General features: G+C 44.2%; 1 protein-coding gene across 2 annotated transcripts; it reads right to left on the reverse strand.

Annotated features, from left to right (window-relative positions):
• Positions 1-12,890: 12,890 nt before the first annotated feature.
• LOC308154986 (interferon-induced 35 kDa protein homolog) lies at positions 12,891-16,054 on the reverse strand. 2 transcript variants are annotated; one of them, XM_080528212.1, is made up of 10 exons: positions 15,958-16,054; positions 15,689-15,728; positions 15,512-15,574; positions 15,171-15,329; positions 14,871-14,987; positions 14,608-14,752; positions 14,294-14,400; positions 13,905-14,094; positions 13,709-13,818; positions 12,891-13,505 (listed from the first exon to the last, which is right to left on the reverse strand). In XM_080528212.1, the coding sequence occupies exons 2-10, from the start codon at positions 15,701-15,703 to the stop codon at positions 13,293-13,295; spliced, it is 1,119 nt and encodes a 372-aa protein (XP_080384338.1). In that variant the 5' UTR covers positions 15,704-15,728; positions 15,958-16,054; the 3' UTR covers positions 12,891-13,292. The 2 variants fall into 2 exon arrangements, with proteins under 2 accessions (XP_080384338.1, XP_080384339.1); XM_080528213.1 differs by having other exon boundaries at positions 15,954-15,998.
• Between the last annotated feature and the right edge of the window lie 1,002 nt (positions 16,055-17,056).

Below are 17,056 nucleotides of genomic sequence, written 5' to 3' on the forward strand. Positions count from 1 at the left end.
GCTGAGACTAGCCGGAAGACCTGCTCGTGCAGCAAGTCAATGGCTAGCTGGGACACTCACTCTAAGTGTGCAGCGTGTCTGGGATTAACCCACGCCCAGGCTGCTGTTATCTCTACCGATGAGTGTATCCACTGTGCAGTGTTCTACAAGAAACTTCTCCGCCGACGGCTAAGTCGCATGGCTAGCCTGTCGGGAGAAGATCCGCTTCTGTGTAAGGCAGTCGAAACGCTGCCATCACAGTCTAACGCGGACATGTCTCCAGGTTTACCGACACCATGCTGGGCGGACTTAGTGCCACATAGCCCTGACATCGGTTTCCCGGTACTGGATGACAAGGGGATTGACAGCTTTACTGCTGCTCGCTATGAGAGAGACTCGGACAATGATGAGGGAGGGTCGCGTGACTCAGACCTCATTTTGTCCACCGATGATGAGGAGGACTCCTCATTATCAATCGGTAGGCGCGGAGCTGAAAAGCCCCCCACGCCTGACGGAGGTAACCAACCCTCCGCCCCGTCTCTCATGGACTGCGACATGCAGGACATGTGCAAGCGAGCAGCGGAAAGGTTGAAATTCCCCTGGCCCGTCGCCCAAACCGAAACTGCTATGTCACGCTTTGACGGCAAAAGACTGCAGACGGCGGCTAAGACGGGGAAACAAGTTATGCCGTTCTTCCCCGAGCTACTCGATGAGATAGCAGTTACGTGGAAAGAACGGCCATTCAGCGAGAAACACCCAATAATCGGGGGTTCTCGACTGGATTGTGAGGGGATGGACTCCCTCGGCCTCCGCCACATCCCACCGGTCGAGCCGGTGGTGGCGCGCCACCTGCACCCGAAGACCCCCGTATCTTCGGCTGCCCCGTCCCTACCCTCCAAGTCGGACCGCTTCCAGGCTAGCCTTACAGACAAGTGCTACAAAGCAGCGGCACTGACAGCGAGGGCTCTCAATGCCTCCGCACTCCTATCAGCCTACCAGGCTGAGCTGGAGGAGGATATGACCGCAATATGCCTACCCTATGGCCACAAGGGGGCGCCAACAACTCGCATGTGACGGTGTGGCCAGTCAGCCCGCTTTCCACGCATCAGCGGGAATGGGCAGACTGCACACAGTCAGACTGGGTGTTGAGGACACTACGAAGGGGCCACAGGCTCCAATTCTGTGTCGCTCCACCCCCATTCAGAGAAATACTGTACTCTCGAGCTCAGGGCGAACGAGCCAATATTCTCCTGGAGGAAATCTCCATTCTAAGGGAGAAAGGAGCTATAACAGTTGTACCTCTCGAGGAGACCCACAGAGGTTTCTACTCGGAGTATTTTCTGGTCCCAAAGAAAGGGGGGGGCATGAGGGCTATTCTAGACCTCCGCGTCTTGAATCAGCATCTCAGAAAATACAAATTCAGGATGTTGACACACTCTTCCCTGCTAAGTTTCATACGAGCAGGGGATTGGTTCACATCAATCGACCTGAAGGACGCTTATTTCCACATTCCGATATATCCTCCACACAGGAAATATCTGAGATTCGCTTTCCAAGGGATAGCGTACGAATATGTGGTCCTTCCCTTCGGCCTGTCACTAAGCCCAAGGGTGTTTGTAAAATGCACCGAGGCAGCAGTGGACCCTCTCAGACAGAGGGGTATCAGAGTGGCCACATATATCGACGACTGGTTAGTGGCAGCCACCAACCGCGAGGAGGCGGCGCGTCACACAGCGGTCATTTCGAAACACCTAACGAGTCTGGGGTTCCAAATAAACATGGAAAAGAGCATGGTGACACCCTCCCAACGCATCGCGTTTATAGGGCTCGCACTGGACTCTATCCGAGCCAAGGCGTTTTTGTCTCCAGAAAGAGTGGAGACGATGCGCGCGACTATAGCGCTGTTTCGCAGTTGCAACATAGTTACCCTCAAACAATGCCAGAGGTTGTTAGGCTTGATGGCCTCCGCTGTGGTGGCCATACCCCTGGGGCGCCTGTACATGAGAGGCATCCAGCGCTGGGTGGCCTATCTGGGCCTGGACCCCCACCGCGACGGTCACCGCGCGAGAGCAACCCATGTACCGGGCATTCTGAACTACGGAGCAGATTTGTTGTCCAGGGGCAACCCACTGTACGCAGACTGGAGACTTCACCCCGAAGTAGTGAAACAGATTTGGTCACGATTCGGTCAAACGACCGTAGACGTTTATGCTACGGCAGAGAACGCCCAGTGTCCTCTGTTCTTCTCTCTGCGCGATCGGGGAGCCCCGCTGGGAGTGGACGCATTAGCGCACGAGTGGCCGAGGACCCTCCTGTATGCGTTCCCACCGGTGGCACTCATTCCCCCGACTCTGGCCAGAGTGAGGGAAGGAGATCTGTCCATGGTGCTGATAGCCCCGCTTTGGCCGGGAAAGCACTGGTTGGCGGAGATTTTTCATCTCCTATCCGGTCCGCCATGGCAACTACCGCTGCGCAGGGACCTGCTGACCCAGGCGCGGGGAGAGACATTCCATCCCCACCCAGAGAGATTGTCTCTGTGGGCCTGGCCCGTGAAGGGATCAACCTTGCACTAGTGGGTCTTCCCCAAGGGGTGATCGACACTATTCAGTGCGCCAGAGCCTCATCAACTAGAAAGTTGTATGGGCATAAGTGGCGTGTGTTCGAGACTTGGTGCTCAGAGTCACACGCTGTCCCTTTTCAGTTATTCTGTCATTTCTACAGGACTTGATTGAGAGGGGTAAGGCTTTTTCAACCGTTAAGGTCTATTTGGCAGCTATTTCGGCTTGTCATATTGGCCTGGGTGGAAAGTCGATAAGCCAGCACCCGTTGGTGTGCCAGTTTATGAAAGGGGCCCGAAGGAAATTGCCTACGTCTAGGCCGTTAGCTCCTTCATGGGACCTCCCTATGGTACTAGATGCTTTCTCCTGCCCACCGTTCGAACCGCTGGAACAGGTGGAGGTGAAAGTGTTAACGCTAAAGACGGTCCTATTGCTTGCTTTGGCTTCGGCTAAGCGCATAGGTGAAGTCCATGCGCTCTCGGTGCACCGAGAGTGTACAAAGTTCTCCCCAGGGGACTCTAGGGTCAGTCTGATGCCTAACCCAGCCTTTATTCCGAAGGTTATAGGCTCTTGCACCCCTATAGAGTTGGCTGCCTTCTATCCCCCGCCTTTTGCCTCGGAAGAGCACAGGCGGTTGCATACTTTATGTCCTGTCCGCGCGCTGCGTGTTTACATAGACAAGACTCAGGATTGCAGGAAAGGTGACCAGTTGTTTGTATCCTGGGCGAATCCACATACGGGAAAGCCAGTGTCGAAACAGCGCCTTTCCCATTGGGTAGTGGCGGCTATTGCCTTGGCTTACTCTAGTAAGGGTCTACAGCCCCCCGCGGGCTTACGTGCGCACTCTACTAGAGGTTTGGCGACCTCCTGGGCACTCTTTAAAGGGGTGTCTATTCAGGAGGTGTGTGCGGCGGAGTGCTGGGCTTCGCCCCACACGTTCGCTAGATTTTATAGGTTGGATGTTACGGCTCCAACGCTATCACACTCAGTCCTCAGTTTGGGTTCCTCTTAGGACGTAGTTCCTAGAATGTGAGGGTCCATTCTGGGACAGTTGTCGTTTTACAGGCAGGTCTGGCAATACGGGAGTAAGTATATTCCCATAGTGAGATACGAAACGAATACTATGAAAGAGAACTTTAGGTTATTTACATAACCCTGGTTCTCTGAGTAGTATTCGTGAGTATCTCACCGGACCACCCTCCTTGCTTTAGAAGCGAGGAAGAGGTTGCTTGTTTTGAATGACGACAGACGCCGTGTGTACGCCTTATATAGGCGGAGGGTCCCCGTCCCTCGTGACACAAGCGTCGCAGTGTAATTCAGTTTCTGATGAGGTCACGCAGGGGGCGTTCCCATAGTGAGATACTCACGAATACTACTCAGAGAACCAGGGTTATGTAAATAACCTAAAGTTCATCAACATGCTCAGTGGTCACCTACAGAAGAACTGTCAGACGTACCATGCTCCAGGTGATGCTGATCTCCTCATTGTGCAAAAATCAGTGCAGTCTGCCACAGTAACAAACACTGTGCTCATTGGTGATGATACAGATCTGCTCGTCCTCCTCATATACCAAACCAACCTCAAGTCACATGACCTCTTCTTCAAACCTGAGGCGAAGAAGAGCATGAAGAAGCCACGTGTCTGGAACATCAAGGCCGCCAAGCAGCAGCTGGGTCCCAGTGTTTGCCCTCACATCCTCTTCATCCATGCATTGGGGTGCAAGGATTGGGGTGTGCAAACTCATCTCAGGCTGCATGTGATGAAGATGATGACGATGAAGATGGTGAAGATGAACCAGACACCTACTGATAAAGTTGTTTACGTTTAGATGTATACGTTTTTGTTCAATAGTGCCAACATGTTGATTAGTGCAAATCTACCAGTCACAAATATTTTGAAAGCAACATAAAAGTGATATTTTAATTATTGTTTTCAATTGTTGTTAATCAATGCCTATATTAATGTTGATTACTGCCAATTTATGTTGCCTTGTATAAAAGTATATTAATTTAGTGATTCGATTAAAGTTTCAACATTTTAAAGCTTTATAATGTCATTTTTGGACGCAAAAACGTGTTACCAGGTTATGGTAAAAAAATATATACTTTCCACCACTTGAATTTCTTAAGACTTTTTATATGTCATATAGAGGCATTTATGAGCAATAAACAGTTGAAAGATTTTCTGTTGCAATTTGTCTGAGGTTCCCCCCTCTTTTCTCACAAAATGCCTGTACTAGGAAGCCTATTGAAGCTGTCAATTCCCAGCTAGTTGTAATACCTGTGTCAACTATCATCGACGAGAAAACAAACACTATCAGAGATCTATGTATTTACATCTTTGAATTTATAAACTAGAGATAATATGTGAGATTAGCAATGAATTGCAAGTGAATTTGCAAGTAACTGGTTATGAGTGAAGATTATTGTACAGTATAGCTAGCTAGCTAATAGTGTTCTTTTATATTTCTATGCCATAATACCTTTTTACCAAACAAGGTTTAGCTTTGTTGTAATGTATACATTACAACAAAGCTAAACCTTGTTTGTTAAGGTATTATGGCATAGAATGACATATTATGATTAATTTTACAAGCAATGTACAAGCCAGCCATCACGCGCAGCTCCAGCCTCAAGTCTGCGCCCAACACTGCTGTGTCTCCATATGAAGGAGTCAAGGGTTGAAGCAGGCCACCAAGCACTACATTGGTCAGTACTATGGCTGCATCACATATGATTTGGACATTAAGGGAATGATAATGCTAGCAATTAATTCACTCTGTGCCCTTATAGCATCATGCATCTGTGCCCTTATAGCATCATATTATTATATGATTCCCGATTAAACTGTGTATAGGCCTATATATATCCAGTTGTTGTCATGACAGCTCTTCCGCTTTCATCTCCTGTTCTGTGGTTCTTCTCCAGGTGATCTAAGTCTTCCTCCTGCCTTGTGGGTTCCATGTTACAGCCTGCTTTGCAATTGATTTGTTTTGTCTTTTGAGTGTGGCTTAGCCAGTTCCATTTTCTCCACCTTTTTGAGATGGTGTTGGGCCAGTAGATTCCCAGGAGGCGTCGGATGTAGCAGTTAATGAATGTCTAGTTTTTTTTGTTTGTTTGTTTTTTTCTGAATGGGGCAGTCCCACTCATATTTTCCTTTTATTGACAGACACAGTAGAGATTTAGACAGGAAGGATGGGTGAGAGAGAGAGAGGAGGGATGACATGCAGGACATGTCCACGGCTGGAATCGAACCGGGAACCCTGCGGTTGCGTGGTCGACGCTTAACCCACTACGCCACCTAAGCACCCCGAATGTCTATAGTTTGTTGAGTATGTTGGTAGTTGTGTTCCAGGTTTCAGATCCGTAAAGTAGAGTGGATTTGACATTTGAGTTGAAGAGTTTAAGTTTGGTCTTGAGGGATGTTTTCAAGATTTTGTTTAAGATGTTAAATGTTGTCCTTGCTTTTCCAATTCTGGCTTTGACATCCTCCTCCGATCCTCCATCCACAGTAATTATACTGCCGAGGTATTAGAAACTAACTACATCCTCTAGCTGGTTTTGGTCCATGATTATTGGTGTGTTGTTCTTGTTATTGATTCGCATTAATTTGGTTTTTGACGAGTTGATGAGTGAAGCAGCTGTTATCTCTAGATTGTGAGATGTGTGATTTTTTTCCTGCATCCTACAGTTGTTGAGTAACATTTGAATGAGGTCATTCCAGTCAGTGGAGATTCGTTTTTGCCCTCTGCCGATCTGTGACTTTGTTGTCCCCAATGTCTGCTACTTGACCTTGATCTTATAAACCACCATCGTTGACATTAAGGATGCAAGCAACCTGACAGTCACTGTCAGTAAAGCCAGAAAAAGTCAGAATTGAACCCTTCTTTTCCTCATTCAAAACTTTTCCTTTCAACTCTTTTGGTCAATAGTTACTTCGATCCAATTACTTTTGAGATACTACTAGCAATGTTTTTGCCATCCATCTGGTCCTATTGCAAGAGGATAGTGATGACCACTGCAGTAGTTATACTTTCCCTTAAAAGATTAGATAAGATTTGGTTCAGGTGATCACCTAATCAGTACCTTACTAAGTAGAATGAGTTGTGCCTGTGTTGGAATTCAACAGAGACTGGAATGGAATGGCTGCCATACATACAGCGTAGAGATGCTGATCTAAGAAATATTTGGAGTGGTTTCCAGAGCTGTATATGTGTTATATATTATTTACTGTTTTATTTTAATAATCAGTGCGCTCAATTGACTGTAACAGGGAATTTACCCTTGGCTTATCTATGCAGCAAACATGTCAAGCTTTGACATTGGATTTTACTTTGCTTGCTACATCAGCATGATGGCGTACTGCACAAGCGAACCCATTGGGTGGTTACAATGTTTCCAATGTTGTTTCAGCCACAGGTGCATCAGCGATTCCTTTGTCAAATTGAATTGCAACAGGTGGCAGAAGTGACATCTAGTGAAGCCCCAATGGACGAAGTCAAGTTGGTGTCATCAATGACGTGTGGCCTTATTGTTAAGCTTAGTAACGACCATAAAGGGTATAGAAAATGTTAGAACGTTGTCAAATGCACAAATTTTCTATGGACAAAATATTTGAGACTCTAACTTCTTCAACGATTTAAATTACAAATGCCTTTCTCCTACATGTCAGGATTAACTAGTGAATCGCTGGCAAGTTACCAGCATAAGATAGCTTTAGTGGGCTTGTACGATTGCCCATACCGACTTCTAGCAGATGTTTGGGTGGAGGACCCGAAGGAGTGGCCGAGTTTGCACTACTACGATTTGTACCAGTACATGATCCAGTCACGTAAGTGAATCACATTTACACAAATGTAATATTTCAATTAACTAGTTAGTTAGATGAACTGGCTTAGTTATAACACTTAAAGCTTTGGGGAACAGTCATGTAAAACGAATTATCCCACAAATACATACAAACAATATATCAGTGTAAAACAGATCAAGGATCAATAGCCTAGGGGTCTGGATAAAAGGCGGAATAAAATTGGGAAAATAATCAGGCACGGTCATAGTCCACTTCGGTGCTATTACACATATTGCTCAAATGAATATGTATTTATATTCTGCAAACATAATATGTTACAATAACAACATGATACATGGTAATACTGGGATGTATTCATCAATGTAATACATGGATGTAATATGTTAATCTGTAGTTCTACTGATCACATTATTAAGGGTTGCACTCTCCAGAGACCATGAAGAACTACAGATCCCTGGAGTCCTATAAATGGTTCATAGATGAATTTGTTGGCACTGTGCTCCACTTTAAGAGTGGTAGAAACACTATTCTTAAGGCTGACGTGAAACCATCACAGGGGGTCAACCAAGGTCCCCACCACCCCTGGGTTGCCCTGGGAAAAGATGCAGATGTTATTGGCGCACATTGTGATTGCATGTCTGGGTAAGAATACCTTTTTTTATCCTCTGTTGTCCTCATCACAAAACTACTGTACAGAAAGCATAACTCGTTGAGTTTTCTGTCTTTCAGACTTGAAGAAAACTGCTCTCATGTGGCAGCACTTCTGTTCAAAATTGAGGCTGCAGTGCGCCTGGGATACCCAGCGAATGTGCGCATGGATAAGGCGTGCTTCAGAGGTGTACTGAAAAAGGTGAATATGGAGATAAGTAGATAAGTGAATTACATTTGTGCGTTGTGTTCTGTGTTAAAGGATCATGTTGTATGTTAGTTAAATGATACTTAATCTATCTCCATAGGTGGAGCCTGCCATGGTGTCTAATATACATTTTTGTCATGAAGATGTAAAGCAGAAAAGCTCACACAACACCACAAAAACCACCAATCATCTGACTCCTCTCTCTGAAAGAGAGGCCAACTCTCATGCAGTGGGATTAGTGGCGTCATCTGCCCACTCGCAGAGGTTTGAGTGTGCACCTGCAGCTCCACCTCAACGGCTTCCGCCCCCACTACGGACTTTACACACAACCCAAGACCTCAACATCTCAGTTACCCTAGAAGAGGTGTCTCTCGTTGAGGTGATGACCAGACAGCAATCTAACAGCTCTATCTGGCATGAACAACGTGTAGGCAGGCTAACATCATCAACTGCGCACACCGCACTTAAAGCTGATGTTGAGCATCCACCTCAAAGCTTGATCTCCAAAGTGTGTGAGCCCATGAGGAATACCATCAGAACACCAGCCATCCTATGGGGGAAGGAGCATGAGTCAGAGGCATTCAGCATGTACACAGCCAACATGAGCCCTCATGCTGAATGCTCAACCAAGGCAGTGGGGTTGTTAATTTCCATCAAAACACCCTACCTGGCAGCATCTCCAGATGGCCTTGTCAACTGTCTCTGCTGCGGGAATGGGGTTGTTGAAATCAAGTGTCCATACAAGCATCGGAACAACACTATTGCGATTGCTGTCCAGGATGACAAGTTCTGCCTAGACAAAAACATGCGTCTGAAGGAGGACCATCCATACTACACCCAGGTCCAACTACAGATGTATGTTGCTGAAACCATGTATGGAGACTTCATTGTGTGGACCACCAAAGAGTTAAGTGTGCAGAGAATCGCCAGGAATGAGGACTTTATCCAAATCATGGTTGGAAAATTGACAGAGTTTTGGGAGAGAATCATCCTCCCCAAACTTTTGACCAGGTCCATCGAAAAAGAAGTCCCAGATGAAGCTCAAGCCACCACCTCAGGAGTGTTCTGTGTCTGAAATGTTGGCATGTGACAGATGCTTCAAATGGTTTCATTTGGTCTGTTTGAAGCTGAAACATCTCCCAGCAGGCAATACCTGGTGCTACATTGAATGCAAAAAACACATAATAGTTGTACAAGTCTTTCTACATTTTCTGGAGGGTGGTGGGGAACTTTGTATGATATAATAAACATACTGTACTTAGAACTCTTACCTTTCATGATAAAATTGGCTCTTTTGGATTTTTTATCCTCTTTGATCCGTCCTCTAAATGGCCAACAGAAAGTGCTAAAAGCATTATACGACAGTAGATTCCGTTTGTGAATTGAACACGTACAGACACCTCACCAGGTTTTTTAAAGACATAGGGCCCTATTATGCACTTCATCAATAAGACGAGGCGGTAGATCTAAACTTAAGACGTGGAGGCGTGGTCAAGGCCACTTTGCTATTATGCGTGCTGCAGTGGGCGCCTAAAAGCCGGCGCTAAGCAAAGAAATTAGTCATGGGTGTGTTTTGGGCGTCTTCTCAATCAACCCAATCAGCGTGCCAAGTGCCATTCCCTTTAAGAACCGGCTGCGTTGAGTCATTAGCGCTATGCTATTATGGAAGTCCTAAGAAGGAGGTCAGCGCGCTTCTCTGCCTCTCCCTTCTGAAATAAAGCATTTATACTGTGACCGTAATTGACGTCTTGCCGTGGAGCCACGTGCGTGTTCATGTGTGCCCAAATGCATGCGCAAACCGCGGAGGCGCGCTCGTGTTTCAAAACGTGCATGAAGTCTAAACTTAAGAACTTTTCAAACCACTTCTTAGCGATAGGAGCAAAGTCAGATCGCATAATAGCAGGGGCGCCTAGTGCACTTCATTAACATATGAACACTCCCACAATGAGCAATATATGCACGGGAGTTTTACGTCTTATGTGTGGGCGCCTATCGACACCTGCATAATAGCAGTAGCGCGTATGAAGCGCATAATAAGGGTGGCGGTAGGTCTTAATTAACACTTAAGACGGCAAGTTAAGAAGTGCATAATAGGGCCCATTGTCTCTTTTATGCAACATTGGGCATTAAAGGAAGATAATGTATATAATGTGTATTGTTTAGTAGCTCCTTTTTAATATGTGGAATTGCAGAAAGAAAATGCCCACTCTCTACTTACTCACATAACACAAGTAATCCTTACAGTAAAACCTAAAATGAATTAAGATTACTTTTTGATAGCAACTTTCCCGTTCACCTTTTGCAATATGAAGTCCTACTAGGCTTTGTCAGTCTATTATACTCTATGAAGAAAATACATGTCTACATTTAACTATTTTTTGACGCCTTATTCCAAAGCGACTTACAATCGGTACATTTGACTAAGCAAGTGAATCATCAATTCACCAGTCGTAGCAGGAAGAGTAATCAAGCTCAGGCCAGGGGCCATTAGCAGTCGTCATGATAGAAGAAGAAATAATAATTTTTAATACACTGGAGAAACAGTACAAGAGGGGGAGTCATTGAGTCAAATTTTCAGCTTTGCCCAACACCTGGTAGTCTAATGGTTAGAGACCAAAGATTGAAAATAAGAGGGTAACCAACTGGCGGAACAAGACCGACCACATTGTTTGTTTGTTTGTTTGGATGACAACAGGTTGCATGCATTAAGCATTAAGGAACACTCTTAGTCTTGTCACTTTTGTTTTGCAGTAGAAATGACAACAATGTTTTTAGTGGTTATTTTGGTCATGGTAGATAAAGGCCCAAGGCAATATGAAGTTAAAATACATATTATGTATTTTAACTTCATATCGCCTTGGGCCTATATCTATGTGCAATATTTGAATGTATTAATTAATGATCTAACAAATAAGTGTGTATGAACTAATATCTTCCTTTTTAATAAGACCAAAACAACAAAACAATATTGTAGTCAGTCATTGCTTGTTTTACCAGTTCTACTGGATACCTTATCTTTTTCCAACCAGGAACTTAAGATAGGAGGAATTACGGTACCTACAAGGTACTTGTAGGGGAATTACGCTGCCTGGCTACAGTAGGTGCAGATGTAATTCGTGCAGAATGTGGAATTGCAGGCTGGAAATAAGTGTCGGCGAGATACATACTTAGTTTAGAGGGTAGTTTCTCTGAACGTCTTTTACCCTGAAGTTGATTTGACCTAGACATACTGTATGTTCTTTATTCAGATTCCCATTATCTGCCACCTGGGTGAACAATAATCTTCCACATAGAAAGACATAAAGATGTTATATCCAAATTAGGGCCAATTCTGTTAACCGGTACTTGACTTGTACTGGTACAGATTTTTCCTTTATCTCCATTTCGTCGTGAGAACAGCACAGAAGATCACCGGCGCCCCCCTCCCCTCTCTGGAGGAGCTGTACAACACACGCTGTCTCAGGAGGGCCTCCAAGATCTCCAGGGACCCGACCCACCCTGGGCACGTACACTTTGTCAAGCTGCCCTCGAACAGGAGGTACAGGACCCCGGCCGCTAAGACAAACAGACTGAAGGACTGCTTCTACCACAGGGCCATCAAGGCCCTGAACACAGAAAAGGTTGTTCTGGGCCCAGGACAGTCCGGACGGATTGTATGGCAGCTAGTGCTGAGGCACAAACATGTACATTTTCAAGCCTGCAAACTTGTATAAAGAAGGTACTTTCATGTCATTTGAAGAACTAATTGCAAAATATGATATTTCTAGATTTTCCCCCCCAAATATCTGCAGCTAAGGAGCTTCCTCACAACTGCCCAGAATGAACATTTAAAAGAACCCCCATTGTCCACTTTAGAAAGACAACTGTAATGGTAGGGGTAGAATATCCGCTATATATACCATGGTAGTGACTGGCTCACTGGACTCATGTATAGACAAACTAAACAAAACCTGGAGGGAAGAATTTCAGGAGGATATCACTTTGGATGAATGGAGTAGTATATGCACAAAGGCTCAGACACAGACTGTGAGTACACGGTTAAAGCTATTACAATACAACTGGCTGATGCAAACCTATGTGACCCCTGTTAAGTTAAATACGTTTAATAACACTAATTCAGATGTATGTTTCAAGTGCAATCAATTTAAAGGTACTCTATATCACTGTCCCAGAAGATATTCCAGATAACATCTGTTGCCTTACCTCTTACTCCCGAAGTGTTTATCCTGGGGATGTACCCATCCAATTCTCATCTACAGCAATATCAACAATCACTCATAAACATGAGCCTGTTGCAAGCAAAACGCTTGATAGCTTTGGCTTCGAAAAATGTGAACAGGCCCAGTATTGCCCAATGGCTTAAGGAAATGTCATCCTGCTTAACAATGGAAAGGATATCATAAATGATTACGGGTAAACAAGACTCCTTTAAAAAGGTATGGGGACCATTTTTGGAATAATATTATGTTCAGCAAAATGATGTGGGGAACGTTGTTTCTTCTTAATGTGTGTCTGTCTTTCTCGTTGGATGTGGTGTTGTCGTTGTGCTCCATGTTTTACTTTCAAGAAAAACAATAAATATATTGATAAAAAAACAAAATCAAATGACACCTCAGCCAGTTTGACCAACTTTATTACACAAACTTTATCATGATTCTAGCTTATCACAATTATATATAATGGCTACATCACTATGAATATACAACAGAAAAACCACAATTTTAGAGTGAAACTAAATGAGTATAACATGATTGTATGAGGCTGATCACATTCACAACAGAGTAGAGATGTTACTCATCCCAAAGAAATATACATTTTCATTGATAATTTTGTTCGTTCAGTTATCAAAGTTGATTGATTTCAAACAAGTAAAATGAATCAGTACAGACATACTGATACATACAATCAATCTTACTGATTTCTAACAATGATTTAAATTAGACAGGTTACAATGGAGGTCAGATACTCTACAGTATCTGTAAACCAGGCCAGTATTAGATCCTCAGCCTAGATTTCTGATGTGAGCCTGATCCATTGCTGAGATGGGGGTCAATGTGCAGCAATAGAAAGGTGTCATGGTTGGGTCTTCTCACTTACTGGAGCTTTCATTAGGGCAGTCGTCCTCAAACAGGGCCAGGAAGTTGTGACCCAGAGGGTTGTAGATGATTGCGTCCACCTCGCCACCACCGTTGCTGGCCTTCTGAAAGTGGATCTCCAGCAGGTCCTGGAGGGTTTCCTGCTCCATGATGATGGCAGGGATTCCCGTCAGGAGCACTGTGCGACCGCATATTGAGATGCAGGTCTGAGAGATGGAAGAGTGGGGGGATAGATTAGGCTGAAGGTTATCACCTTACCTACACACTGTAGACACAAATACTTGGGCTATACAGTCTTGATTTGTGTTTGTTAGTGACAAAATGTGTGGGATTTTGCAATATAGGGGTACTGGAAATGTGTATATGTTATTTTCCCTCTTCATGTAACAGGAACATAAAATCTGCTTACGTTGAAATTCGTGATCTCACCGCTCAGGAATGGAGTCACTTTTACTTTGTGTTTTTTTCCTTTGTCAAATTGCACGTCATGGTACTGCTTATCGGTCAAGCCTTTGGCAACTGTGTGGGAAGAGAGCATTGATGATGACTGATGAATTTGAGATTAATACAATTAAATAAAATCATTTCTAATTTTCTTTGTGTACCATCGCTCTCTGTAAAAGTGATGACTACATTGTCAGAATCATGCAGCATGTCAGTCTCCTCCACATCCCCGCCTCCATTCCTCTTCCTGGAGAAGTGGATGTCCAGTTTGTCGAGCCGACTGTCCTCCTCAATCTTATTCTTGGGCAAGTTGGACACCAGGATACGCCGAGGACACACCTTGGTGTCCATCTGAGATAAAGACAGCCAGATATGCACTTGAGAATCACACACAGGAAATCAAATCTTCACTTGTGGCATTAACTCCAGGTTTAACACTGCTGACATAATTCCATCATTGAGTTATACAAATCAACATATTGCTCTCATTCCATCTCCACCCTCATTCCTATAGATACAGCTTAGTGAATGGAGATAGGGCCCTCTTTACCTCTACATGACTGGGAACCATCAGCTGCACAGGCTTTGCCTCCAGAGTGATGCTGCAATCCCCAAGCTCTACATTATGCTCCCCCATGCTCAGGATTTTCTGGGCCACTGAGAAAAGAGGGACAAGAGGGAGGGAGTGTATATACACATCTTCTTTATTCAGATCTCACAGATGGTCAACCCTGGAACAAGCCTGATATCTTTTTTAAAAGAGACATTCATTGAAATAGACTGACTGAGGCATAGCCACTCAAACAAGGTCATAGTGCTAAAAAATGCATAGTGCAAAATCCATCGTACTGCATTCAGTCATACCTATTTCGTCCTCAAAGGTTATGAGTGCAGTGCCCCCCTCCATGGGGTACACTATTCGGGGAATTATATCAAAGTCAAGTGAGTTTGCTGCACCACCAGTCACTCCAGTGAATACCACCCTCTTCTCTGGCACTGCAGTAGTCACCTACAATCCGAGATGGAGTCTTACTTTACAATCAACAAAATCACATCGCACTGACCTACTACACAGCATACAGCCACACCAATTGCAATACTGACACTACATAAGTTTGTCATTTTACATCTGTCTGCTGCTTCAGGCTGTGGTTGCTCTCGTCCAGGCGACACAGTTCTTCCTTCATCCTCTCAATGTCTCTCTTGAGCCTGCTCTCCTCCTCATGCAGGCTGGCCAGCCTCCACTGCAGAGGAAGAAAGCTCCGTCAGTCAACCTTCATCATATCTCTGAGATGAAACTCCTATCCTGACCGCCATCACTTTCTAACAAGCCAGGAGAGGAGAAAGGTTTGCCAAATACGAAAACAGAACACTGACATCAAACCCCTGTGAGCTTGGTTGTAAACTCTTTGAAATAACTGTCAAACCTTTTCATGGTCAACTTCCCTGGCCTGGTTACTCTTGTCGTCCTCCAGAGACTTCTTCAGTTTGACTGCACGGTCTCTGAACTGCTCAGCAATGTCATTCTGGTCGTCCCGGGCATTGGTCAGATCATTCTGTTCCAGAAGAAGCTGATCATATTGCACCTGGAGACACACAGTTTGGTTCTAAGAGGCCCATGGATACTTTATCTGTATATCACACTTTTTTCACCAGTGCTATTTATAATTCTCCTGCTGAAAATAAAAGTAACAACATTAACATTGCAATGTATATTGAAATCACCATATAGGCCTATATCAAATATTGTTGTTTTAAACACATCAACCTTGAATTTGGCGATATCCTTCAGGATTCCTTCTAGGGGAGATTCCATTACAAATGAGAAATCCTGAAAGACAGGTACATCCCATGCTGTCAGTGGCCAGTCATGGGGACAGGCAAGCAACTGATATGAGATGAAAATGAAAATCACACAACAGATGGTAAACCGTAAACCTCTTACCTCCTCACATGACATGGCAATAGGAGAAATTGACAATATTCTGTGGGGGGGAATGGTAATTAAGTTGTTAAGACGACAAGTTTGTTTTCTGTAGGCCTATTCGATACGTGCATAATATGTTTTCCATGACAGACGAAAGAGTTATGTATATGGCACCCCGTCCAAGCACTGTATGTTTGGACTTTAAAACTCAGTAGGCTCAAGTTGCTTCTACGCATTTAAATGACAGAAATATTAAATGTGTTAAGCTAAATAGGACACGTACTTACCACCGTGGACTGTAGACACCACCTTTTCGGTTTTCTTTCGGTTTCATTTTCACGAAATTTACGTCTACCGTCAAGTAGCTTTTGTTTTCTCTGAGCTCCGTCCACCTACTTCCGGTCGATGCAAATATGAAGATGTTTCTAGTCCTGATTTAAAACACCTGCATCTTCCAACCAGTGGCGGCTGGTGATACAAATGTTGGGTGGGGCACAGGTTATGGGGGCATGCTCCACGGGGAAGAATATCAACTTTAGAATCTGGATTTACAGTCGATTTTAGCATGAGAATATATATATATAACTTGTATTAAAGGGCAAACTGCAAACACACCAAAAATAGAATGCACAACAACTGACAAATCAACTGGAATAGTCTTTGTTAGAAGAGTAGACCTAATGTTAACAGAATGGACTTATACCCTTGTCTATCTGTGCAGCGGTAAGGTGAATAATTCTCATTATTATTATCATCCTGAGTCATTCATCATCATTCATCATCATTCATTATCATTCGAGTCATTGTCATTTTTATTAAAATATAGATGTATCAAGTGTTGCCACATTCATCTATGGGGCCCATACAATGTAGCATATATTACAACAAATCAATATATGCAAATAAAGCTCAGAGATGAGTGGGACAACAATTGACTCATGAAATGAAGTGACTAGTCTGAGTCGTTAGAACGATTCTGTGAGGATTTAGACATATATTACTTTTTCAAAAAGGGCTGCTTTAACAAAGACGTAGAGAGCGCTTTTGTTGCAAAGTATGAGATACCCATGGGACGAGTGCCTTGCTTGAACCAAAGCGAAGTCTAGACCTCTCTGTACTTTTTATTCCTGTGAATACCTCAGCGTCAAGCCGCCCGCCATGTCGATGTGGACGACATGTGTGGACCCGGTTCTGTGGTGCTTTGCAATGCAATCACGCAAAGAACAAAGAGAAATGATACCAAAGGCTTTCCAATATGTTGATTTTTTTTTCTCCTTCTCTGTCTCTCCCTTTCTCTCTTTTCTTCTCCAAATGGTTGCAAAGCTTTAAACGAAAGGGAAAAAATGGGGGGAAAATAGTGACATGTCAGCAGCGCAGACCGTGCTC

Source organism: Nansenia antarctica, assembly GCF_963989245.1.
Source record: "Nansenia antarctica genome assembly, chromosome: 4".
NCBI lineage: Eukaryota > Metazoa > Chordata > Actinopteri > Argentiniformes > Microstomatidae > Nansenia > Nansenia antarctica.

Bases quoted from the DNA above. Each gene is read 5' to 3' on its own strand.
- LOC308154986 (XM_080528212.1), bottom strand. The intron at 14,988-15,170 runs GTTTGACAGTTA...CTTCCTCTGCAG, and splicing joins GGGAAGTTGACCATGAAAAG to TGGAGGCTGGCCAGCCTGCA. The intron at 14,095-14,293 runs GTAAAGAGGGCC...TCTTTATCTCAG, and splicing joins TGGTTCCCAGTCATGTAGAG to ATGGACACCAAGGTGTGTCC.